Consider the following 27,933-nt stretch of genomic DNA (forward strand, 5'->3'; position numbering starts at 1 on the left):
TCCACAGGATCGCAAAGAGTCAGACAGGACTGAGTGACTGAGTCCGCACCTATAAACGGTAAATGGTATATGGCAATAAAGAGTTTGGGCTGAAAGAAATACAAGCTGAAATCAAGATTGCCGGGAGAAATATCATAACCTCAGATATGCAGACGACACCACCCTTATGGCAGAAAGTGAAGAAGAACTAAAGAGCCTCTTGATGAAAGTGAAAGAGGAGAGTGAAAAAGTTGGCCTAGAGCTCAACATTCAGAAAACTAAGATCATGGCATCTGGTCCCATCACTTCATGGCAAATAGATGGGGAAACGGTGTCAGACTATTTTGGGGGGCTCCAAAATCACTGCAGATGGTGATTGCAGCCATGAAATTAAAAGACGCTTACTCCTTGGAAGGAAAGTTATGACCAACCTAGATAGCATATTTAAAAGCAGAGACATTACTTTGCCAACAAAGGTCCATCTAGTCAAGGCTATGGTTTTTCCAGTGGTCATGTATGGATGTGAGAGTTGGACTGTGAAGACAGCTGAGCGCTGAAGAACTGATGCTTTTGAACCGTGGTGTTGGAGAAGACTCTTGAGAGTCCCTTGGACTGCAAGGAGATCCAACCAGTCCATCCTAAAGGAGATCAGTCCTGGGTGTTCACTGGAAGGACCGATGTTGAAGCTGAAAGTCCAATACTTTGGCCACCTCATGCGAAGAGTTGATTCATTGGAAAAGACCCTAATGCTGGGAAGGATTGGGGGCAGGAGGAGAAGGGGATGACAGAGGATGAGATGGCTAGGTGGCATCACCGACTCGAGGGACATGGGTTTGGGTAGACTCTGGGAGTTGGTGATGGACAGGGAGGCCTGGTGTGCTGCGATTCATGGGGTCGCAAAGAGTCGGACACGACTGAGCAACTGAACTGAACTGAATAAGAGTTTTACCTATGCATTGTCAGCATCCCCCACCCCCAACCCAGTCACCTACAAGGTGGGTGGCTTAGAGTAGGTAAAGGCTCCATGTTTGATGACTTGTTGAACATAGGGTCAAAGATATTTATAACTTGCCAAAGTTCTGAAAGTCCTTTCTCTGAATTTTATGCTGCGATCTTTATGCTGCCCAGCCAGCAGAAGCAGTCATAATGGAGTAGCTAGGATGTGTGGACTTTGGAGAAAGGCTGAACTCAAACTCCAGACCATCAACCTTGGAGAGGACCAAGTGCGTTAATCTCTCCATTTATAAAGAACTAGAAACAATACTTACGTCCCAGCTTACTCCCAGTTGTTGGGAGTCTCAATCGAGTTAACACATATCTATTATAGATATCAATGAAATACATCATAAATGCAAATACTTAGAACCCTAACACATAAATGCATGCCTTAACTGCCTATTTAAAGTCAGGCAGTACTCTCTGCTCTTTAATGTCTGCAATAGGTCCCCTTAACAGGGGGGACCTCCTCCGAGCGATTATCAGCAGAAAATTAAAAAAAAATAAATGAAATGCACGACGACCCAGTACAGGGATCGTGGGTTGCAGCTCGGCGGGTTCGAGAAGGTCGAAGGGGTGGGATAGTGGTCTCTCTGCGCCCGGCTCGGAGCACGTGGTCCGCCCCGGCGGGAGCTTCGCGACAGAGGGGGAGGGGAGCGGCGTGGGACTTCGCGGAGGGGGTCCAGGCGGCCCGGGCTACGGTTGGGCAGGCGCCGACTGCGCAGGCTCAGGATAGGCGCAACCACTGCGCGAAGATCCGAAGGGGAGGAGCGTTCACCCGGCTCCACGCTCCCTTTACCTACCTAATCGCTCAGTAAAGCGAAAGCCTGCTCTTTTTTAAAAAAAACATCGTTTTACGACTGTATTGGCTAGCCGTCCTGTGCGAGTTGCTCATCATAAGAAAGCCTCTTTTCCCAAATTGGAGAAGCCTCTTGGACCCTCCTCCCCCGTGGAGTCGCAGTGGACGCGCCCCACCTCCCCTCGGCCTCCGGAGGTGGTTTGGCGGCCCTCTCCCCCTCCCCAGAGTCGCGAGTTGGCGCCGCTGCCACCCCCTGGTCCGCGCTCTCGGCCCTTCGGCCGGGCGGTACCCAGCCCTCCCGGCACCCCCCTCCTCTCCTCCCTCCGGCCTGCCCTTCCCCGCGGGACTGCCACCCTCCACCTTCGCCCCAGCCCTCTTCTCTCCCCGCCGGAGCCGCGGAGACAGCAGCAGCAGCAGCAGCAAGAGGAGGAGCCGGAGGCGGCGGTGGCCGGGGAGCCCATGGCGTACAGTCAAGGAGGCGGCAAGAAGAAAGTCTGCTACTACTATGATGGTGAGACGCCGGGCAGGCGGGAGGGTGGGCGGCCCGGGGCTGTGGCGCCGGGCCCGGAGCCGCACCGGCTCTGCGGCCGCAGTCGCGAGTGGTCGCGCCGGGTGCTGAGGGGTCAGGAGGAGGGACCGACGTTTGGCAGCATCTTAACCCATTCCCGACCCGACGCCATCCGGCAGCCTCCGCGGGGAGCTAAGCGGACGCCCCACTTTTCCCTCCGGCCCCTCGCGGTCCGCCGCCGGCCTACCCTGGCTTGATGCTGGTGCGAAGGGGACGGCCCTCCCTCGCGCCCGTCCCGCCCGCCGCTCGTGGGAGGGAGGTTTTGGGGGTCCCCTGCTCCGGCCGCCTGCACCCGATTTCTCCCCGCGGGCCCAAATAGCTACCCCGGCCCAGACTGCACACAAAGCCCCGCGGCCCCGAGAGCTCCGCCCCTCCAGCCCCCATCCTTCCCCTCCCCGCCTCTCCCCTCCTCTCTGTCCCCGGCTGGCCCGAGCGTCTCCTCCTTTTCTCTCCCGCCGGCCTCACCCCGGACCCCTCGACCGGGTTGGGTGCTGGAGAGTAGCCCCTGAGGGTGGGGGCCCACGTCCGCCTTGAGGCTCGTTCGCACCCCTGTTTTACTTGGGCTCCATCCCTCTCCTTTGTTGCCGGGTTCTCTGAGCGCCACTTTCTCAGCATTCAAATGAAAGGGCTTCACTTCCTCAATAAAAATGAGGGTTTTCGAGTTTGAGGTAGTCAGTCTTCACGGGAAATGGGACGGTGGTGGGGCAGCGTGCTGTCGCTGTTGCTGCTTGTGTTGTAGATCAGCCTCGATGGGTCCTGGCTTGCCTCTCTGAGAGGCGGTTACCACCCACTTCTTTGTTGCTCTTTGTTCGATCAGGAAATACACTCGTCTTTGGAGATGTAGGACCGATAGCTTTGGCATCTGGCTTGGGAAAGCTGTTTCTAGGTGGTGGGAGTCCTGGTGTTGGAAAACTTTGAGGAGTAGGGCAGAAAGTACTAAATAATCAGATAAGCTTGAGCTCATGGAACAGTAAATTATAAAAATCAAATAATTTGGTTTTAGAGGTTCTGATCTCATTTGCAATTTGAGCAGTAAGTCTTTTTGAATCCCGTTTCCTGTGGTAGTCTAAATTACACTAAAAGAAGTGGTTACCTTTTTTATAGTTTGCACGAAGACGTTAACTTGGTAAATAGTTCCTAGTTAGGTTACTCTCCAGAGAGGAAATTCTAAAATTTAACAAAGAAGCTAGGTTCAGGGACCTGAAACTCCATCTGATTTGTGTGAAGCAATAAAAATTTTGGAAGCTGTTTCCTACGTTCAATGTATCATAAACCATTAAATCTTAGACTGATAGACAGATTTTAGAGGACTTGGTCAGAATAAATCTAGACTTTAATTTTAAAATGGCCATATCATGTCCCTTCAGTTAGCAAGCATGAATCATTTTCATGCCTGTTTATATAAAATAACCACCTGTATCATTTGTGGAAAAATCTAAAATCTTACAGAAGAAATCTAAGTGTTACGTATTAACAGCCATGTTTTTTAAATATTTTTTGAGAAGACTGCATGTATATGTGATACAAATTGATTTGAAATTATGCCATCATGGAGGAGTGGAGATGGGAGTAGATTTTAATTTTAATGTAAATTACAGATGTTTCTTAGAGTTAATTTTTTAAGAGTTTATGCATATTTTGGGTCACTGGCCTTGACCTGGGTTCCATGACCAAATTGAAAAGTAAATAACCATGTGTGTAAGTTAATTTTTAAAATGATATTGTTTCTAAGGTTTAGAATGTGTTATCAGGGCTTGGGTTAGAGAAGAGAGGTTTTCAAAGGTTGGGGTAACTGGCGCTAAGGCTCTGCCTGCAGCTGTTGGTTGCTGTTGACAGTGGTAGGCTCTGATGAAGTGAGCTGCTTGAAACTTCTGTCACCAGGCTTGAACTGCAGAACCAGAAAGTGCACTTAAGTAGCAGTTTTATCAACAGCTATTTTTTTCCTGGGCCCATTTACAATGAGCCTTCGTTGAGGGAATGGGAGCTAGTACTGGTCCCAAGGGCAGGATGCAGACTTGATAGGAAGAGTAATCTTTGTGACTTAGTCAATACTTTATAGTGGACCATTCAACTGCTTCATCTGATGGCCAACAGCAGGTGTATAATTCAATGTTTAGATGTCTCTGGTTAGGTTATCTGTCTTTTGTCTATGGCTCTTCCTTGACTGATTTTTAGAATGGTACATGTAATTGCTTATATTTGGAATATGCTTTGGGTTCTTCTTGTGGGGGTGGGCTAATAAAATATTTTGCACAGGTTATTAAATTGAATAGGTATCATTATACTAATTCTTTGTAGGTGATAGTATGTTAAGCTGTGCATAGTTAATTCCAAAAGCTTAGATTTTCATCACCAGAAAAACCCTATTTTGTCAGCTTATAAAGATAGTGATAGTAGTTTTTTTCTTTTTTCAATTGTGAGGAAAGAGCTTGTGCATCAGAGAACTGACTTTAAGGTAGACAAACAACCAGTATTCCTTGCCGGGGAAGTCCCATGGACGGAGGAGCCTGGCAGGCTAGAGTCCATGGGGTCCCTCAGACACGACTTGGCAACTAAACAACAGCATCAGTGTCAAAAATAATAGTGTCAGTGTCAATAATCTATGAAACTAGAATAGCTGTTTTTAACTTGTTGTAAAGGAAGTAGAAGGAAGAAAGATGAAGAAGGAAGCAGTGAGGTGTGGCAAATTCTGTAACCATAGGGATCCTACCTTTAGGCTTACTGGAACCATTAGGCCTACTCTTAGTGACACAGAGAGAATGTCTAGCAAATGAAAGGGACTTCTAAAGATGTATGTTCTTTTCTCTGTTCACATTACAGTCCTCGGTATCATACCCTTTAGATCACTGGAATGACAGTTTCAAGGCATTGATGGATGAGATATCCTTAGATCTTTGAGGAAAAGTAAGAGAAGTTTTGGGGCTTCCCCGCTGGCTCATGGGTAAAAAATCCACCTGCAATGCAGGAGATGCAGGTTTGATCCCTGGATGGGGAAGATCCCCTGGAGAATGAAAAAGCAACCCACTCCAGCATTCTTGCCTGGAGAACCTCATGGACAGAGGAGCCTGGCAGGCTGCAGTCCATAGGGTCGCCAAGAGTCAGACATGACTGAAGCAACTTTGCAGGCATGCACAGAGAAATTTTTACTTTTGCAGCTTTTGACTCATGACTGGTTTCCAAAATCTTGTAAATCTTGATCATGTAGTATATACTGCAAGATTGTTGTTAATCTATAAAATGATATAGTTATATCCCTTCTGGCTTTAAAATAATGTGATTTCTGGGAATTCCCTGGTAGTCAAGTGGTCACGGTTTTGAGCTTCCCCTGCAAGGGGCATGGGTTCAGTCCCTGGTCAGGGAACTAAGATCCCACATGCCACATGGCAAAAGAGAAAAAAAAATGATGTGATTTCTGTACTTAAATATAATTAGAAAACCAAGCTGTGTTAGGCTCTGATTAAATACATACATTAGTAATACTTTATCAAGAAATGTTAACGGTAGTTTGTTTTAAATTAGCTTGAGGCCAATCACCTTTAGTATCTGTTTTATTGTATATATATTAATGATAAGGTTGTATATCACAATTTATATGATTATATGCATTGCTCTGTGTTGTATCTTTCCCTTCTCTGATAGGATTCATCATACTATTTGGAGAAAAGTGATTCAGAGAAAAGCAGTCAACACTGTACAAAGATAGACTATAAAAGTTACCAATATCATGTCTCCCAGTATACACCGAGTCTGCTGTAGCACATTATAAGAATTCTACTTGGCAGTCAACTATTGGCAGATTTCCTTAGATTTTATTTATAACAGTGATGCCAGAGCCTTTTGCTGCTGCTGCTTAGCCGCTCAGCCATGTCCGACTCTGTGCAACCCTATGGACTACAGCCTGCCAGGCTCCTCTGTCCATGGGATTCTCTAGGCAGGAGTATTGGATTGGGTTGCCATGCCCTCCTCCAAGGGGTCTTCCTGACCCAGGGATCAAACCTGGGTCTCCTGCATTGCAGGCAGATTCTTTACCACTGGGCCAAGCCTTTTGCTAGGTAGTCTTTAATATATCTGCATGGGTTCTTAGATATAGTATAAACATTATTATCCATAAAATAGGTAATCTTTTCTTTGGAGGCAAATCTGGGTACTGAATGAATTATAGCAGCAGTTCATAAATACCAGTGGTTTTATTGCACATCATTAATTTAAACATAGCAGAACATAAGACTGAGATTTTCATATACTTGAATTCTCTTCCCCAAGATTTTTTTTTTATCATTTACTTCCTTCAAATTTCACCTTAACCGAGAAGCTTTTCCCTTTTACCTTAATCCTTGTTACTGTTTTTCTCCCTATCAATTATACCTAATTTTTGTCTTTCTCCCTGCTGTAATATAAACTTTATGAGGATAAAATCTGTTTTGCTGATGTATATATTTCCACCAGCCTAAATAAAGATAAAGGGTTTTTTTTGCATTATTGATGAATAAATGATAAATACCTTGTATTTTTAGAGCTGGAACCCTTTTATATATTTTAATTCTTACAGGCACTCAAGTTACAGACAGGCAGGCTGAGTGGCGTTTTATTTATTTTCTCCATGAAAATAGATTTGTGTATCTGACTCAGCTCACCATCTATCCTTTTCTACATAGCCTAGTTTTAATGTCCAAGGAGAGAGCAACACCTGGTACCTAAAAGATTTTTCTTTTTTCCTTTGGTGACACAAGTGTGGAACTATTGCCACTGCTACTGTAAAAAAAGAAAAGAAAAGGTTTCTCTGCTACCAAAAAAAAAGTATTAGTAGTTATTTCTTTCCCTTAACAAAAACTTTAAATGCTTGTGTTGACAAATCCTTAAAGGAAACTATTGCAATTGGGGAGAAAGGTTAATTATCTCTTTGGAAATGATAATAGCATTGAAACGTGGATGAGATCAGATTTAAAGTTCAAGTGTAGTTCAGTTCAGTCACTCAGTCATGTCCGACTCTGCGACCCCATGAACCACAGCACGCCAGGCCTCCCTGTCCATCACCAACTCCTGGAGTTTACCCAAACTCATGTCCATTGAGTCGGTTATGCCATCCAACCATCTCATCCTGTCGTCCCCTTCTCCTCCTGCCTTCAATCTTTCCCAACATCAGGGTCTTATCAAATGAGTCAGCTCTTCGCATCAGGTGGCCAAAATATTGAAGTTTCAGCTTCAACATCAGTCCTTCCAATGAACACCCAGGACTGATCTCCTTTAGGATGGACTGGTTGGATCTCCTTGCAGTCCAAGGGACTCTCAAGAGTCTTCTCCAACACCACAGTTCAAAAGCATCAATTCTTCGGCGCTCAGCTTTCTTTATAGTCCAACTCTGACAGCCATACATGACTACTGGAAAAACCATAGCCTTGACTAGACGAACCTTTGTTGGCAAAGTAATGTCTCTGCTTTTTAATATGCTGTCTAGGTTGGTCATAACTTTCCAAGGAATAAGCATCTTTTAATTTCATGGCCGCAGTCACCATCTGCAGTGATTTTGGAGCCCCCCACCCCCAAAATGTAGTCAAATCAAGTGTAGGTGTGATGTCAATTTTGAGTTCAGAAATATTAAATGGAGTTAAAGTCCTTAGTCTGTGTCACGTAGACAAAAGAATGAAATACTAAGAAGAAAATATAAGACTGTGTTAGAAATAAATACTGGAGAGGGTGTGGATAAAAGGGAACCCTCCTACACTGTTGATTGAAATCTAAATTGATACAGCCACTATAGAGAACAGTATCAAGGTTCCTTAAAAATCTAAAAATGGAGCTACTGTATGATCCATCAATCCCACTCCTAGGCATATATCTGGAGAAGATTCCCTAGAGGAGGAAATGGCACCCCACTCAAGTATTCTTGCCAGGAGAATCCCATGGACAGCGGAGCCTGGCAGACTACAGTCCATAGAGTCACAGAGAGTCAGACATGACTGAGCAGAGAGGCATGTATCTGAAGAAAACTAACTTGAAAAGATACATGTGCCCCAGTGTTTGTTGCAGCACTGTTTACAATCATTAAGACATGGCAGCAGCCTAAATGTCCATCAACAAAGGAATGGTTAAAGAAGATGCAATATATACACACACACACAATAATAATGGAATATTAATCATATAAAGAATGAAATAATGCCATTTGTAGCAACATGGATGGACTTAGAGATTATCATACTAAGTGAAAGGTAAGTCAGAGAAAGACAATATCATATGATACCATTTGTATGTGGAACCTAAAAAAAATATTATAAATGAATTTATGTACAAAACAGACTCAGACTTAGGAAACAAATTTAAGGCTACCAGAGGGGAAAGGTGGGAGGGAAGGATAAATTAGGAGTTTGTGATTAACATATACAAGCTATTATATATAGAATAGATAATCTGTATAATACTATATAGCACAGGGAACTCTACTCAATATCCTGTAATAACCTATATGGGAAAAGAGTCTGAAAAAGAATAGATATATGTGTAAGTATACTTGAATCACTTTTCCATACACTTGAAACTAACACAACATTGTAAATCAACTATACTCCAATATGAAAAAAATTTTTTAATTAAAAATGTTTTTAAGGAGGAAAAGTAGGACTATGTTAGATAGTAAGTGAGGGGACCTTGGTAGGGTAAATTTAGACAACGGAAACCCTGAAGGCATAGAATGGGCCAACCTCCTTAAAAGAGTTTTCTTTCATAAGACACTGCAGACTTCAAAGGCTGGATAGTTAGAAAAGACCTGGTATGCTTAACAGAGAGGAAGCTAAGGGGAAGACATGGGGAAACTGTAGGGCCAGGCCAGGTAGTAAAGGGCCAGACCACACAAGACTTTGTGGTTAGAGATTTGGACTTTATTCAGAAAGCAGAAAGCCACTGAAGTTTTCTTAAATGTCTGGAAAGTGGAGAAAGGATGGGAAAGAGTGATGGAATGTAAGACTGAAAGTAAGACTTGAGTATATATTGGTCCACATACAAGGTAATGAATGCAACTGATAGACGTGGACATATTTAAGAGAGATTTTAGGAGTAAAACTGATAGAATTTGTTGATTGGATTGGAAATGGAGTTGGGACTTTGTGATCACTAAGTAAAAGATGACTCCTAAATTTCTGAATTTTGAGCAGTTAGGTGCCTTATTCCTGAAAGAAGAGGATTTAGAGCAGCACTGTTGGTTCACTGACTTACTCAAGCACCCACCCGGCACACGGTAGGCTCTTGATGTGTTAGATGAATGAGTGAACTTAAGAGACTTGATAAATAAAGGTTGGTGGAAGAGGGCTGTGGGGTGGTATGAAATCCAGGAAAGTGGCATCATGGAAACCAAGACTGGGTATTTCAAGAAGTAGCCAGTGTGTTAAAGCCACTAGTGGTCTATCTAGTCTGTGGAAGACAAAAATAATACAGTAGCTCTGTTTTTTCTTGAATCATTTTTTAGTCAACTTTTCTTTAGGCATAAAGGTTAATTTCATAGTTCTGAAATCCAAAATTATCTGAAAAGTGAAAAAAAATTTTACAACTCATTTGGAATCAAAAGCTTAACTTGAATTAATATTTACCATCTTTTTTAATCATCCACTTAATTTGAATATTTACACATTTTTGCTGCAGAAATATTAATGTTTGCTTACAGAATGCGGCCCAGACTTAAGTTGTCACATAATATATGGCAGATATATCATATTACATTTATAAAACCAAGTATATCTAGTCTCGAGAACTTTAAAGAAAAGAGGTTATAGACCTTAGTAGCCACTTCTATTCAGGTAGCTTCTTGAAGAGGGAGCAGTTTTGGAAATTTTGCAGATAGTATCTAAATCTTTTTGGTAATTACTTCACATTGACAAAGTTTGTTGTATTCAAGGAACCACTTCAGGCTAATTTTTCTGAATACTTATTTCACTGGTAAAGCCTTTTTTAGTATTTTGATGAAAATCAGGGTTACACTTTAAATGCCCAGATTACATTGCGTCCTTGCTCAGTTGTGTCTGACTCTTTGCGACCGCATGGTCTGTATCCTGCCAGGCTCCTCTTTCCATGGAATTTTTCAGACAAAAATATTGGAATCGGTTGCCATTTCCTACTCTAGGAGATCGTCCTGACTCAGGGATTGAACCCATGTCTCCTGCATTGGCAGGTGAGTTCTTTACTACTGCACCACCTGGGAAGCCCCCAAATTACCTTACTGACCATTTAAATGAAGTGAATGAAATCCATAGGTTTTTGCAACTAAGGAAAGCTATTTTATCTTTATGGAAAAGTGGATGTCTGCAGAGCAGCCATGTAGAGAATTTTGTAATAGGGGATTAAGCAGTTCTTCTAGTACTCCCTTATGTTTTGAAAGAATTCTTCATAAACCAAAGAGCAGTTGTCTGTAGCTTGGCTGCCTTTGTGGACATGTGTCCTTCACATAGTATGCATATTCTTGGTAGAACTGGGCCCCCAACGTATAGCCAAGAAATTTGTTGAAACCTGTGTATAGTCATATAAAATTTGAGGACCCTCTTGGTAGATAGGTAGTTTTTTTATGTTCATTTTCTTTAAATGTTTATATTCCATTTTATGTCCTTTTCTTGTCAGGCTTCCCCTACCATTTCTTTCCAGTGACTGTAAGTGCCATTCTTTCCCAGTAGCTACTACTTAAGAAGACTGGCGGAGTTGCTCGACCCGAGTTTGAACCTGGCTCTTCTACTTGCTAGCTGTGTTACTTTCACAACATCACCTGACTTGTTTACATCTCTCCATCTTCACTTTAATAAAATAGGAACAGTAGTAATATTAATAAAACCTACATCATAGGGTTGCTGAAAAGATTAACAGATAATACACATGAGGTGCTTAGAACAGTGCCTTCTAGGATGCTCTGAATAAATGCTAATTGCTGCTAACCTCTTTTTTTGTCAAGCACTCTTGCTGAGAAATTGCAGCTATACTTTCCTTCTGTAGATTATTGTTGTCTTTCTCATTATTAGATTCAGTTCAGTTCAGTCCATTTGCTCAGTCGTGTCCGACTCTTTGTGACCCCATGGACTGTAGCACGTCCCTATTCATCACCAACTCCCGGAGTCTACTCAAACTCACGTCCATTGAGTCGGTGATGCCATGCAACCATCTCATCCTCTGTCGTCCCCGTCTTCTCCCGCCTTCAATCTTTCCCAGCATCAGAGTCTTTTCAAATGAGTCAGTTCTTCGCATCAGGTGGCCCATGTATTGGAGTTTCAGCTTCAACATCCGTCCTTCCAATGAATATTCAGGACGGATTTCCTGAAGAGTAGGATGGACTGGTTGGATGTCCTTGCAGCCCAAGGGACTCTCAAGAGTCTTCTCCAACACCACAGTTCAAAAGCATCAATTCTTCGGCGCTCAGCTTTCTTTATAGTCCAGCTTTCACATCCATACATGACCACTGGAAAAACCATAGCCTTGACTAGATGGACCTTTGTTGGCAAAGTAATGTCTCTGCTTTTCAATATGCTGTCTAGATTGGTGATAACTTTTCCTCTAAGGAGCAAGCGTCTTTTAATTATTAGATTAGTGATAGCTTTTTATTGAATTGTCAGTATGGACATAACTAGAGTATTTGATCTTAAGATATGCTAGATATTAGAGACATTTCATCTTGATAATTTTTACACAGAGGAGATGGAAGTTATGTGAAGACTATGTGTGCTCAGTTGCTTGATTGTGTCCAACTCTTTGAGATCCCATGGACTGTAGCCCTCCAGGCTCCTATGTCCATGGGGTTTTCCAGGCAAGAATACTGGAGTGGGTTGCCATTCCCTACTCCAGGGGATCTTCCTGACCCAGGGATCGAACCTGCATCCCTTGCATCTCCTGACAGGTGGATTCTTTACCACTATACCACCTGGGAAGCTAGAGGATCTTGATTCTTATTCTTGTTATCTCCTTTGTTAGGGATGATAACTTAGAAATACCTTCCTTGTGTTAACTTAGGCCCGTGATACTTTGTAAATCTGGTGGGCTTTCCATATCTAAGAATTCATTGAGACCAGTCTGCTTTCAAGGAACTTTATGTGTGTTGTCATGATGTAAAGCAGAGGTTTACAGCTAGGAAATTAGTTTCCTGTACTCTCATAGCCTCTGAACTGTGATAAATGCAGAACCATGTCCCTATAGCTCTGCTTTACTACTTGTCTGTATTGTCTCAGCATTATTGTTGGCACAGATTAAGAAAGGTTGACCATGTATATATATGAATTGTTTTCAGAGGAGAGCTTGTTTTGAAGATGAAGAGTTAAGTAAATTAAAGGTGCAGCACCAACAAAATCAGTTAGTAGTAGTATGAGAAACGAATATATTATAATGTTATAAAAGTGAATGTTCATCCTGGACTACTAAAATATGGGAGAGAGAAGCAGAAGTTTTTGAATTCCAGTTTTCATTAAACCAAAAAAAAGTGTATATTTAGGCAGTATTTTGAAAGATATTTTTGATCTAGACGGGGAGTAAACATCATTCTTTACCTCTAGCTTTTGTTATATGAACCCATATTTAAGATGAGTTCAAACCATTGCAGTCAGATTGGCTCAAATTTTAGACTTGATTATTTATTTATTTATTTATTTATTTATTTTTTATTTATTTTTTTTTTTAGACTTGGTTATTTAAAAACTAGAATTAGTACTGAAAGTAATTTCTAATAAACGTTGTTGTAAAAATTGTCCATTGCATTAGAAAAAAGGGTGTACATTTAAGTGGCATCCTTAACACTTTTTATTATAGAAACACTGGCTCTTTACCTACCTAAAAGTATTAATTTTATTGGAATTTGGTGGGTAAAAATGTGGGATTTTAGTGTTATTTAAAGTAAACCTTATGTGTAAATCGTTAAGACCTGAAATATGACATATCATAAAAAGATAGGAATTATAACTTTTTAATCATGAAGAATGAGGCAAAATATCCTCATTAACCTGAAAAATGTAGTATGTCATAACAAAACTTTATTTAGGATCCCACTTTCGGTTACCAGAATTCCTTATTGACCAATACGGATGTATAAAACATTCCAGGCACGGTAATACCAACTATACAGGATTTGAGGATGCCAGTGAATCATCCAAGAAGCAGTATTTGCTATAAAATTTTTAAGTCATACTCTTGAAACTCCTTATGTACCTTACGCATCTGAATTTGCCATTGAATACTAAAAGCAGGTGTCACTTTGCTGCTGCTGCTAAGTTGCTTCAGTTGTGTCCGACTCTGCGCGACCCCATAGATGGCAGCCCACCAGGCTCCCCCGTCCCCGGGAGTCTCCAGGCAAGAATACTGGACTGGGTTGCCATTTCCTTCTCCAATGCATGAAAGTGAAAAGTAAAAGTGAAGTCGCTCAGTCGTGTCCGACTCCTAGCAACCCCATGGACTGCAGCCTACCAGGCTCCTCCGTCCATGGGATTCTCCAGGCAAGAGTACTGGAGTGGGCTGCCATTGCCTTCTCCAGGTGTCACTTTAAGGAACAGTAACTCCTTTTTGTAACTTAAGTAAAGAGTATTTTATTTATGCTAATCCCAAACTTCTAGTAAACTAAAAATCAGAAAAGCTTGCTTGCCTTAATATTTGAACAAACATAAGGTATTGATGGAGTCCTCAGTATGTAAAAGCATGCATAGTATCTTGGTTTTCTAATAGTTGAAAGTTGCAAAATTTAAGATCATTATTTAATATTTTAAATAAAGCTTATTTAGATGATATCTTCTAATGGTGAACGATAGTTCATGAAGATTCTCTTGTCTATATTGTTCATTTTGTCTTTCCTTTTTTAGGTGATATTGGAAATTATTATTACGGACAGGGTCATCCCATGAAACCTCATAGGATCCGCATGACCCATAACTTGCTGCTAAATTATGGCTTATATAGAAAAATGGAAATATATGTGAGTATACCTTTTGGTAAATATTCAGTTTTCTTTGTTTTTTACCATTGCTTTGAAACTTTGTTTTCAAAGTTGGAGGGCATTTAGCAGATGAAAAGGACTGGAAGCAAACCAGAAGTCCTCTTTCTTGTTTTAGTTTTCAGAGAAGACTTGAGAGTGTGGGAGCTGTGGCCTCCTTTTTCCCTTCTTCCTTCAACCATTTAAAAAAAACAGTCTCCCTCCCCCAGGTTTTCCTGTAACTAGAGACCAACTCAATTTAGCATACTAAATATTTTTGTTAAAATAATTATTGACCTGTCTATGCTGCTGAAGAGTTGACCTGGGACTATTACAAAAGAATTAGGTAGAAAATTAATCATACAAATATTTGTTGGTATATGAAACACTGTATTAGTAAGCATGCAAAGTGTCTGTTGTGCAGAAAAGATAGGACTGTAGATAAACAGATATAAGATGCAACAGTTCCTGTCTGTTGGGAGAGAATAGGACAGCTTGGATCAGTGAACAGTGTTGGGCAATATATGTAGGCTTCTTTCTTTGAGATTATAGACATTTAGAGAAGAGGAGTTGGATAGGACTTGCATTGAGGAAGCCTTGTGGAAGAACGGTGTCATAAATGAAGTGAACTTCCTAGGAACAAGAATTACTAGGATAGTCAAAGGATCATGAACTAATAGAGAATGAGTCTCATTTTACCTGGATGAGTCTCAACCTTCCTGAAAATTAGTGGTCAATGATGAAATTACTGGCTGTGGAGCAGAAGGTTTATGGTAGAAAATGTTAGAAAGTAGAGTTTATGCACATGGGTTTGTCTTTAGAAGGATTGACCCATTTCTGCTAAAAGAAAAGGAGTGGTTAATTCATAGTTGGTGTTAGACCTGTGTAATCCTTTTTAAAGGAATGTTTTTTTGAAATTGATTACTGCTTTCTAAAACACACATGTATAAATTTGGATTTGCTTTGAAATTTATCTGTTTTATTCTGGCAGACCTAGTTCTTTTGAGATTAGTGGTAGGAGACATTGTATACTTTGTGTTTGGTAACCCTGATCTAACCAGTTGTAATTCCACAGTTCTGACATTTATTTTTCTTCACAGAGGCCCCATAAAGCCACTGCTGAAGAAATGACAAAATACCACAGTGATGAGTACATCAAATTTCTACGTTCAATAAGACCAGATAACATGTCTGAGTATAGTAAGCAGATGCAGAGATGTACGTTTCTATGTTAAAAGTATATATTAGTAGTGATAAGCATAAATGAGTACTTTCAGAACTTGTAATTAGAGTTATCTAAATCTAGATATTTTCCGGATCTAATTATTTTAATTATTTATTGATTTTTAAAAGTCCATGTGACAGTACTAAAGCTGCTTGGAAAAAAAAAAACAAAAACAGCCCACCTGCAGCTTATTGCTCTGCCAAACTGCCCAAGAGCTACGTGGATGTTCTTTGCTCTTTGTTTCGGCTGCGTGTTAACTGTGGGATGGTGGGTGTTGGTAGGGAAACCTCACTCCCCTGCTTTTAAAAATATGACTGTACTTTGGCCTTAGTCTGGTGTGTATATTTCTTGTCTTCTATTTGTGTGCTTTAATCCAGACTATTCCAGAAAGTTCCAAAAAAGCAAAACTTGAATTTGCCTCTTGTAGGCAACTGTTTACATTGCATTTACAACTATCTACTTTCAACGTAATACAACTTAATTCAACTTAATACAGCTATCATTGTAATAAATATTGTAAGTAAGCAGAGATGATTTAAATATATGGGAGGATGTTCCATTGATTGTACGAAAATACTGTATAGGGATTTGAGCATCCCCAGAATTCGGTGTCATCAGGGTCCTAAAAACAATACCTTGTTGATACCAAGGAACAGTTGTACGTGTATCTGTATTTCCCTTTGTTGTATCAATGAAGCTTTTGATTCTCTTCTACACAGTGTACTCTTTTGTAGATATTTTATTATTAGAGATTGAATGCAAGAAGATAGAGTGCAAGATGTCTTTCTAAAATGCCTAGAACAATGTCTTTTAAAGCTTGATACTGGAGTTCATTCTGATGTTTTTATTAATGGACGTCAGTAATGATTTTGTTAAAGGAAAATAGTTCAGTAATACTAAATTAAATGTAGTTGCTAGACAGCTTATAAATTCATAGAATTTGTTGTGCGTTTTGATTATCTCATTTGATTCAATGAAATGTTGTATTACAAATATTAATAGATATTATTTGCCCCTGTTTTTTCAATGAGGATTTCGGCTTAGATTAAGTCGTAGTTAGCCCTAAGGTAAAATGAATAACAGGATTGGTTTTAAATTTACATAATAATGAATTGTAGTAAGATAATGGTCATATCTGAATAGCAGGAAGCTAAAATGTATATGTTAAAATAAATTAAGGATGTGCAAAGCTATATAAAGTAATGACCCTTTTTCTTGAAGAGGATATAAATTGAGGGGTGAGGAGAACTGAGAATAGGTTGTAGGATCTATGTCCATTTCATCCTCTCAGTACTAAGAAGCTAAATATGTTGTGATGTGCTGTATATCTAGATGCATGTGTTATCTCCTTGTGCATTAAGTATCTCTTTCATCTGTATCTTGGCTGTCATGAGCTTAATTAATTCTTACCATCTTTCAAGATTAACACCAACTATGGACGTGGGCAACCAACTGTTACATCTTTTTGATAATCAGTACATTTCAAAGTTACAGATGTTCTGTGTACTTAAAGGAGTTTTAAAGAAAGTAAATCATAAAGCAATTGAACTTAAATTTAAACTTTTTAGAAATTCGATTAATTTACTGTTGTATATTTAAGGAGAAATGCCTAGAAAATTTAACCTCATATTTTAATTAAATAACACCAAATACCTTTTCTATTTTGATAGCTATTGATTTGTTTAAAAAGCAGATATTGTCCACAAATAATCATGTTAAAAATTGGTGGTGGTATTTTACATATAACAGTTCAACTGCCTTGGATAAACTCATGGCTGATTCATGTCAATGTATGGCAAAAACTATTACAATATTGTAAAGTAATTAGCCCCCAACTAAAATAAATAAATTTATTTTTAAAAAAAATTGCAAACTTTACTACTATGATATGTATGTTTTATGATTGCATCAAACAAACGTTATTTTTAGGATATAGTTTTATAAGAAAAGGCTTTCATTAATTCACAGAATGGATTGAAATTAATGAAATCCATCTTCCACAGTTAATGTCGGAGAGGACTGTCCAGTGTTTGATGGACTTTTTGAGTTTTGTCAGCTTTCAACTGGTGGCTCAGTTGGTAAGTGTCTTGATTTCATCAAATTTAAAAGTTGATTTAAACTTGTGTGTATTTTTTGAGCTATTTATTTGAAATAAGCTTTAATAGTTGCTGATTTTAATAACAAGAGTAGTATGTGTATAGTATGTTTATAGCTGTTTACATTGTTTTCAATGGTGCATCCCCCCACACAGTTTAGTCATCATAATGTCTCAAACTTTTTTTTTTCAGCTTTTTACTTCCGTTGCATTTTCACTTAGAGACTTCTTTTTCCTCCCTTTCTTCTAGCTACTATTGTCACTACCGCTTTCCAAGTGTATGCTCTTATTTAACCAGATCACAGCTACAGGAAAATAGTTACCTAAAGAGAAACTGTTAGTGTCCTGGCAGTGATTCTTTTATGATTTTATACTCATTTGCTTGTGCATGACATCCTCTTTCCTCTAGGGCTTTTGTCTAGTTATACTAACTTTTAATTTTGAACATTTAAAAGTTTCTCCTATCTATTTGTTAGCTGGTGCTGTGAAGTTAAACCGACAACAAACTGATATGGCTGTTAACTGGGCTGGAGGACTACATCATGCTAAGAAGTCAGAAGCATCAGGATTCTGTTATGTTAATGATATTGTGCTTGCCATCCTTGAATTACTAAAGTAAGTTCATTGTGTTTGACATTTTTCCTGTAAAAAGTGTTTTAATTAATAATAAAAACCTGTGCTTTTTTTAAAACGTGAACAATGGGTTGAAAATAGTTAATAAATCATGTACGGATTCATCCCAAACCATTGTAGAAATGTAGGAAATTTGCCTAGTTTTTGGATTATTAAGAATGAGAAGTGCGTATTAATGTCTGAGAGTTTATTAAGTACCTTTCTAAAAGTATTAGAAGTAGCTTGACAGTTTAGATTGGAGACATAGTTTTAACTATTGAAAAAAATGACGTAACCCTAGAAGTTTGTGTTTTAACATTTTGTAAGTTTTAACATTTCAAGAAAAAAATTTGAAACCTGTGTTGAAATTTGTTTGCTTATTGAATGAGACCATTTCACTGCCTAGCTCTCTCATAGAATGGGGTTTTGTTCTCTGCTAATGGATATAATTATCTCTTAAATTGCTAAAGGAATCAGTTTTAAAGTTTTTCTTGACTGCCAGTTGGAGAGAAAGATCTGTAGAGGTATTTGTGATTTTGGAGATTTACCAAGTTAGGTTTTTGGTTTTTTTTAACTCTCATTCGATAACACAGCTTAGCCGATTCTACTTCAGATTGTAACAATTGGTATTTTTCTCAAATTGAAAATGTTCTTCCCTGAAGTTATTCTGTGCATACTATTTATAAAGACTGGTTTTTCAGTCACTTAAAATTTGGTATTGACTCAATAAACAACTGAGCTGTGTCACTTGACTAATAGAGAGCCAAGGAAAACCACTTGAAATCATTTGCCTTATTTTAACTCTCTGTTGGTGTTGGTTCCTGTGTCTTCATCTCAGAGCAGTAGTTCTTGCCCATGTGCTAGTGGTCTTAACAAGCTTAGTTTAGTTTCTCTGGACACATTTCTTCAACTGGTACAAAGTTGATTTAAGTAACAGCAAACAGCTTTTGAGCCATTCAGACACTTTGCTAACGCTATGTGAAAGCGAAGTGAATGTCAGTCGTGTCCGACTCTTTGTGACCCCATGGACTATACAGTCCAAAGAATTCTCCAGGCCAGGATACTAGAATGGGTAGCCTTTCCCTTCTCCAGGGGATCTTCCCAACCCAGGGATCGAACCCAGATCTCCCACATTGCAGGCAGATTCTTTACCAGCTGAGCCATCAGGGAAGCCCAAGAATACTGGAGTGGGTAGCCTTTCCCTTCTCCAGGGGATCTTCCCAACCCAGGGATCAAACCGGGGTCTCCTGCATTGCAGGCAGATTCTTTACGGACTATGAGGGAAGCCCGTTCACACTATTTTTATTTTATTATTTAAAGAAAGTCTATGATGAGACATTGTTATTTTCTAAGTTTCTGAATGTTGCTTTCCTGTGAGTTGAGGATATTCTTGTGAGGGCTTAGTCTTGTTTTGTCAGCCTGTATGTATTACATTCTTTTAACATGGCTGTGGTAGTATTGTAAAATGAATAATAGTACTATGCCATCTAATTCCATAAAAATCATCACTTCCTTGTGCCTTGAAAGGGTGATATATGACATTCACTTTATTCATGTCTTGTTTTGACATGAGTCGTCACTAATATAACAAGTCCAGTATGATGGTATCTGTGACTCTTAAAATGCATTCAGATTCTGCTGTGATTGGTAGTTCTCCAAGCAGTACTGTCAAGTGATGAGAAACTTGTGGTTTCTGTCACAGCCATTCAGTTGAAATGAAAAAGAAGCCATAGACAATAGTGAACAAACAAGCATGGCCATACTTCATTAACACTTTACTTATGGACATTCAAATTTAAATTTCATTTAATTGTCACATATCATGAAACTATTGTTTTGATTTTATTTTTCAGTCATTTAAAAATGTAAAAAAAATATGTTCTCAAAGACTGTACAGAAGTCATTGTGCACATTTGAACTGTGTTGAACCCTATTTCATAATACTAAAGATTTACTAGAGAGATGTGAGACACTTTAAAGTAGCAATTGTAAGTAAGGTGTAATCTTCAATTTTAAATATATAGAAACACACACTGTGTTTTCAAAGCAGAATAAGAGATTTCAGAAAGTAAATACATTTTCTTACCTAGATGTAAAGAGTGTAAAGAGAAGATTTATAAGATCTGAGGTTCAAACTCTGACTTGAAGATGGTCTCTTTGAATGGTCTCTTAGGCTAGAAGAAAAGAAAAGGGGATTAAACATTCTGGAATGTGGGAGCTTAAAAATAGGTTTCCTGAATCCATGGTAGTTCTTCCCGTCTTAAAACCTTTTTGAAAACTTACGGCTTTGTTTTCAGGTATCATCAGAGAGTCTTATATATTGATATTGATATCCATCATGGTGATGGTGTTGAGGAGGCTTTTTATACAACAGATCGTGTAATGACTGTATCATTCCATAAATATGGGGAATACTTTCCTGGAACAGGAGACTTAAGGGTAAGATTGAATTCTGTCTGAACAAATGTTATGAGATGAACCTAGAGGAGGTTAGTAATCTTACACCTGAACTAATATTTTTCTGGGTCATTAATTTGAAGCTTGTGTGAAGGATTAAGTCATTTTTATATGCTGTAATGTTGTTGTAATTCACTTTTTTGCTGACTATAAGCAAAAATTCAATAACTTTAAGGGCTTTCTTTTGCTGAGCTTTTTCTTTGGTTGAATAAAGACTTTTGAACATCCACAAAGCATGAAGCAGTTTTCTTTATGTTAAGTTTGAATCTTCACAACCTACTTGATTGTAGCCTATATTGCTATTGAATATAAAGATTGGTGGGATAAAATAATTGACGAGTCTTTTTAAGGTTTTTGTATTGCCGTCCTTTTGTGATTGGTCTTTAATTACTCAGACTTTAATCTCTTTTTTTCTTTAGGCTTCCCTCTCTCCCCCCTCATTCCTATACCCCAAATCCCTCGCAATTTAGGGAGAGAAAGAATATCATAGCTTATCCTGCCTGCCTATTTATATTAAGCACATTTATTTCTATTATATTCCTGTTATTTTCTTTCATTTAGTGCTTTGAAGTCCCCCTCCACCTTTTTTTTCTTTTTGCTTCACTAGAGGTTTTGTTTTTTGAACCAAACTACAAGCATGTTGAAGTTTATTCAAAAATTTATACAGCTGCTTTTAATTTAGCTGTTTTATATGGGAGATTTCTTTTAGCATGGCATTCGAGATTAGTCCTAAACTGTTTTGTTAAGGTAAGTTTTAAGTCTGTGGTATGTTGTTATGTTAGAGTTTAACAACCAAAAGTTTAGAGTGAGCTTAAAGTAGTCTTCAAATATATGATTTAATTATTTGATCACAAGGTTATGCTCTTTCAGTAAGCATTCAGATGGTGAAACTTTTCTTTACCTATAAGTGGGTAGGAGGTCATTTGTTTCATTTATTTCAGTTTAAATTATGTGGCTTTAAAATAATTTATATTTTCAGTTCTTTCTTGGCATGTTAGCTCATTCAGTGCCTTTCCCCACTTGGTCTTATCTTACAGACCAGTGATTCCCAATGACCTTCAACTAACAGAGTCAGTTATACCTGGGAACTTAGAAGCACATATTCTTAGACTCCAGAAACTGAATGATTCTATTCTGCACACTAAAGTTCAAGAACCACTGCTCCAAACCAGTAGAATTTGTTTGTCTATAACCATTGCACTCTGATGGAAATTGAGCAAAAACTTTCCCAGCTTTAAGCTTAAAGAAATAGTGTCTTTGCAGTATAATTTTAATTAATCTCAGAAATGGCAATGGAAGCCTATGTTTTAATTTCTGACAGTGTACTTATAATTGTTTGAAGTTGTTGGAAGATACTGGAAAATGTATGTTTTAAAGATTGAAAATGACTTTTAACATTTCTTTTCCTCTCAAGACTTTATACTCCTATGAGATGTCACATTTCTTTTCCCTTTAGATATTAAAAGATATCCCCAAGTTTAGGAAACTAAAATCAGTTGCTACATTGTATGTATTGTTGTATTTGGACTTTCATGAAGCTCAAGTATTATATAATTTAGTAAACATTACCTTTTCTACCTGAGAATTCATTCTAAATCAGAAAAGAAGTCTACTGTGAGCTTAGATTATTAGATCAGTAGTCTAGATGGAAGAAAAAAAACAAAGGTGTAATAAAGTAGCAGTTATGGAGGGTATAAAACTTGGTCCAATAAGGGCCACAGTTCTAAACTACCAACCTTTAACTAGAGTGAGAAGCACCAACTTTCTGTATTCTGAAATCTTAGTGTCAATGTATATTCCAACTGTGTTTTTTTACTACAGAAGTCTTGGGATTTACAGCATTTTAGTTTGTCCACATGTGTTTAGTTTGTGTTTAGTTATATAAAAATTTAGATTCTTTAAGAAAAATTGTGGGAGTGGGTGTGTAATTTCATTGAAAGTTGGATCGTAATAACTCTAATATTGAAGGGTAAACTGTGCTCTTTAAAAAATTGGATTCAAGCTGAGATTGTTTCATGAGAGAAAAGGGAATAACATGTATTTGTATTAGTAATCCTAAAGATTCATATATATTGAGACATTATACAATTGACCGTTGAAAAACAAGGGGATCAGGGATGCTGACTTGCCTGCAATTGAAAATCAGCATATGACTGACTCCCCAGAAGCATGAATACTAATAGCCTTCATGATAACATAAATGGCCAGTTAACATATTTTGTATATGTATGTCTACATGCATTTTATGCATTCATGACATCCTGTTTTTTAATTTTCAAAAATATTTCTATACTGCAGTTCATGTGCAAGTTTTCTCACGTTTCAAATCTCCAGAAACATTTTCTAATACATTTATTGAAAAAACTGCATAAAAGTGGACCCACCATTGAAACCCTTGTTGTGTAAAACAGGTCAACTGTAATTTAAAACACATGAGAAATGTCTCTACCATCTCTTCTAGGAATATACAGTTGACTCCTTAACAGCACAGGTTTTGAACTTCTGTGGGACTTTTTTCACTAAGTAATTACTTCAGTGCTACACAACTCGCAGTTAATTGAATCCACAGATGCAAAATTGTGAATATGGAGGACAGACTGTAATGTTAAACTCTGATTTTCTACTATGCTGGTGTTTATACCCCAGTGTTGTTCAAAGATCAACTGTTTATAGTATATGTAGGTATATACATACACATATACATAAACATAGATATACATATGCATAAATTATAATTAATAAAATAAGTATATATATGTTGTGTGTGTGTATAGCTGGAACTCAGTTTCTCTCCTTTGCTTCTTTTGGGAGGTATTAATGCCTTGAGTGATACTTTTTTAACAAGTAGAAACAAAACTTATTTCAAGCCCAGTTAAATAAGACAGATTTCAGTGTTTTAGTCTGTAGCTGTTAAAGCTTCAAGAAACTCTTACAAGTATTAATCAACTCATACCAGATTGTGAGCCACAAGAAGGGTTTTGCATTAGAGACAATGCAGGACAACCCTGTCCTGCAGGGTTCTTTGGCTCAGAGTTTGTATTTCCTATAGTTTGGTAAATTTGTCTTATGTATTTTGTTTATGACAAATTTCTAAAGTAATTAAATATGTCAAACTTTTTATTATGATATATTCTCTAAGATCTACTTATACTATGTATTTTAGGATATTGGTGCAGGAAAAGGCAAATACTATGCTGTCAATTTTCCAATGAGAGATGGTATAGATGATGAATCGTATGGCCAGATATTTAAGCCTGTAAGTATTACTATATTTAAAAATGAAAAGGAATTCTAAAGTTTTTTTTAGCAATATTAACATTTGTTACCTTCTACATAGATTATTTCAAAAGTGATGGAGATGTATCAGCCTAGTGCTGTGGTGCTACAGTGTGGTGCAGACTCACTATCTGGTGACAGACTCGGTTGCTTCAATTTGACAGTTAAAGGTAAGCAATTTGAAGGGTGATACGCCAGAAAAAAATTTTTTTTCTTCCTAAGAACTTCCCATAAAAATTGTCATTTTTTTACCTGCTGCTTAACACAGAATCATGTGTGTTTTATATTTTTTACGGGTTTTTGGCATATGTATGTATGTATTTCAAATTGATTTATATAATTACAGTTAATCTAGTTTCAGTAAATTAGGTCTTTTATTTTGTTAAATTTATATATACATTTTTATGTGAGCAATTTTATAAGACTTGTTGCTGTCCCAACCAAGGCAGTGATTTTCTTTTTTTTTTTAAACTTGTATTTGTTTATTTATTTATTCTGCTTTTATTAAGATGTAGTTGACATACAGCCGTGTGTAAGCTTGAGGTGCACATTATAATTTGACTTCAACAGCATGATTTCAGCATCCTGAAATGATTGATTAACACAGAAGATTTAGTGAACACTCATCATCTCCTATAGTTAAAACATTAAAGAAATAGATTGAAAATGTATATATTTTTCTTTGTTATGAGAACTCTTAGGATTACTGTCTTTAACAGCTTTCGTTTATAACATACAACAATGTTAATTATCTGCATCATGTTGTACATTTTATCCCTAATACTTATTTATCTTTTAATTAGAAGTTTGTACCTTTTGATTATCTTCATCTAATCCCCTCCCCACCTCTGGCAATCACAAATCTGATCTCTTTTTCTGTCAGTTTGTTTGTTGTTTGTTTTTGAAGTATAATTGACCTGCACCACTATAGTAGTTAGTTTCTCGTCCACAGCATTGTAATTTGATAATCTGTACATTTCCAAATGATAACTATGATAAGTCTAGTTGTCCTCAATCATCATGCAAAGATATTATTTTCCTATTGACTGTATTCCCAACACTATACATTTCATACCTGTGTCTCATTTATATTGTACCTTTTAATCTCCTTCATCTGTTTCTCTCCTCTGGCAACTATCTTATTTGTTTTCTATAACTGTTACTGTTTAGTTATATTTGTTCTTTTGTTTTTTAGATTCCACATATTACACTTTGCATAATTTTCAACATTTTTGGTTGATTCTTTTGGTGCTTACCTTTCTTAAGACAATATACGAGCTTTTTACATTTCTTTTGGCCATGCCATGCAGCTTGTAGGATCTTAGTTCCCCAACCAGGGATGGAACTTGGACCCTCGGCAGTGCAAGCCCAAGAGTTCTAACCACTTGACCACCAGGGAATTCAGCAAGCTGTATTATTATTTTTAACTTTTAATTTTAACCTTGTATATTCACTTTCCTTTGTAAAAGAAAAGGGAGTCACCACTTTGTCCCTAAAACATACATTTACCCTTCCATTATCCCATTTTTGCAGTTTAAATCCAGACCAGAATTTTAGTTATGGTAGTCATTGTTTATGGCATCATCAACAACATTAAAGCATGATTCAGCTTACTCCATTTTCCTTTTGCATAACTTATTTTTCTGTGCAATTTTGTCATTTCCTTAGTTTTCTCCTTACTCATTAATAAATTAAGATGAATCAGGTGTTCTATCAATTTTACCTTCTTGAAGAACAGCCTTCTGACCTGTTCCTGTTTGGGTGAATTTCCTCTGTAGATATGTTAGAATGTTGAGCTGTTCTTTGCTCTAAGTGTTAAAATCAATGTGATAGAGGTCCAGACCAAAGTGAAGATCACTGTTATGGAATGAGCTGCTAGGGTGTAAGAATAAATCTGAAAATTTATTTAATAAGTTCTTAAAATTTATTGTATGTAGGTTAGTAGTGATTAATCATGGATATTGTACGTGATTTTGGAGTTGTTTTCCTTGTGAACTTTTAGGTAACATGTTCATGTTCTGCTTGAATTCTCTCATAAAAGGTGAAGAATTCTCAGGTAGAACTTTTTCCAGTACTACTATTGGCTTAAACAGAATTTAATAACTAAATCTAGATTTTAAAGACTTTTATTTAAGTTAGGATAGCTCCTGTGCCAGGCAGCGTATGATGTAATCAATCTATTCTGCTTATATTAGGTTGAACAATTTGAAATTAATTGCCCCTTTTCTTTCTAGGTCAAAAGTAGGTGAATAGCTGCAGTTTTGTGTTGTTGAACTTAATGTGCTAATAACTGTCTGTTTCCTCAAAAATGGATATGATCTTAGAATCTACCTAATGTATTCAAAATGTACATTAATTTGTCAATTTTCTTGTCTTAACTTTTTGAAAGTTCTTAGTGCCTTCGTATGTAAAAGTGATAGCTTTCATAGCTATAGGCTACAGCATTTACTCTTACTATAAATCTACATTATGTTTCAACTGACTGATAGAATGTAAATTGTATAAAGCATATAAAGATATTTGCAATCCCAAAGCTTAAACTTGATTCCAAGCTTTTTCCAGTGCCAGCTTCAATTCAGATTTCTCAGGTCTGCCAAAGTCAGTTTACCTCTTGTCCGTCTCCTTTCTATCTTTGTTTATATTGTTACCATTGTATGTTCTCCGTTCATTTTTATAAGTTTTAGCCTTTAAAAAAAATCCCTTTATAATCATTTTTGTCAGGTTTTGAGATGAAAGAAAAGGAAATATCCTTGTTTAGCCAGCTTTCTTTACTTAGAAGTCTTTAAGTTAATTTTTTGTTTGTTTCATCTTTAAAAATACCCAAATGGCTTTCCTCTATAAGAAGCATGCATTTTTGTAATTGCAATAATAAAAATTGGATTGTGAATCATATAATGTGACTATTAAAGAATACTAATGAAAATGCTCACAGTATAGTTACATGAAGAAAACATTAAGCTTTTAAAAATTAGAATTGAAAGGGAATATTAAAAAAACTATCTTTGGAGGCTTCACTGGTAAAGAACCTGCCTGTCAATGCAGGAGACTCATGGGTTTGATCTTTGAACTGGGAAGATTCCCTGGAGTAGAAAAGGGCAACCCACTCCAGTATTCTTGCCTTGGAAATCCCATGGACAGGGGAGCTTGGTGAGCTATAGTCCATGAAGTTGCAAAGAGTAGGACGTGACTTAGCAACTGAATACAACAGTGACATCTTCGGATGATAGAATTTTAGGTAGTTTTTTTCTTTGTACTTATTTTGATTTTTCCAAATATTATTCAACATGTATCAGTTTCTTCTGTAATTGAAGGATTTTGTTCTTGCTTTAAAGATTGACTTATGCTCTTGAATGATGATAATATAAGAAGTTATTAGTGACTCGTTAATTGATTATTGAACTATGACACCCAAAGGAAATATTTTGTTTTTATGTTAGGTTTACTTTATATTGAAATTTCTATACAAAGAAATTTGTTAAAGTTGTTTTTAATAGTAATAATTTTAGATAAGTTAAGAAGAAAAGTGTCCATAATACTACTATCTAAAATAACCTATGGTTAAACCTGTATAGTCAATGGCACCCCACTCCAGTACTCTTTTGCGTGGAGGATCCCATGGACGGAGGAGCCTGGCAGGCTGCAGTCCATGGGGTCGCTACGAGTAGGATACGACTGAGCGACTTCACTTTCACTTTTCACTTTCACGCGTTGGACAAGGAAATGGCAACCCACTCAAGTGTTCTTGCCTGGAGAATCCCAGGGACGGGGGAGCCTGGTGGGCTACCGTCTATGGGGTCGCACAGAGTCGGACACGACGGGCGACTTAGCAGCAGCAGCAGCAGCAGCAGTCTTACATAATTTTTTGTTCATGTCTGTGGAGGAAAATGGTAACAAAACATCAGTTTAGATTAGGTTGTACTTAATGTTTCTTTGTAACCTCACTTATTTCCCCCCCTCCAGGTAACCTTATAAGAACATAGTATCGTCACATCACATTAATAAAAATGAATTA

The 27,933-nt window shown here is 37.8% G+C and overlaps 1 protein-coding gene across 2 annotated transcripts in view; it reads left to right on the forward strand.

Moving 5' to 3' along the window:
* Window positions 1-1,997: 1,997 nt before the first annotated feature.
* Window positions 1,998-27,933, forward strand: part of HDAC2 (histone deacetylase 2) — a 32,280-nt gene continuing 6,344 nt past the window's right edge. The window contains exons 1-9 of one of the 2 annotated variants that reach the window (XM_081529604.1): window positions 1,998-2,285; window positions 10,389-10,500; window positions 14,147-14,259; window positions 15,357-15,474; window positions 17,485-17,559; window positions 18,053-18,191; window positions 20,486-20,627; window positions 23,809-23,901; window positions 23,983-24,091. In XM_081529604.1, coding sequence (XP_081385730.1) covers window positions 2,280-2,285; window positions 10,389-10,500; window positions 14,147-14,259; window positions 15,357-15,474; window positions 17,485-17,559; window positions 18,053-18,191; window positions 20,486-20,627; window positions 23,809-23,901; window positions 23,983-24,091 — 907 coding nt within the window. In that variant the 5' untranslated portion in view covers window positions 1,998-2,279. The remainder of the gene's footprint in view (window positions 2,286-10,388; window positions 10,501-14,146; window positions 14,260-15,356; window positions 15,475-17,484; window positions 17,560-18,052; window positions 18,192-20,485; window positions 20,628-23,808; window positions 23,902-23,982; window positions 24,092-27,933) is intronic. The other variant, XM_081529605.1, reaches the window with a different exon arrangement.

Source organism: Giraffa tippelskirchi, chromosome 9 (genome assembly GCF_054371585.1).
Source record: "Giraffa tippelskirchi isolate mGirTip1 chromosome 9, T2T-mGirTip1v1.2.pri, whole genome shotgun sequence".
Taxonomy (NCBI): domain Eukaryota; kingdom Metazoa; phylum Chordata; class Mammalia; order Artiodactyla; family Giraffidae; genus Giraffa; species Giraffa tippelskirchi.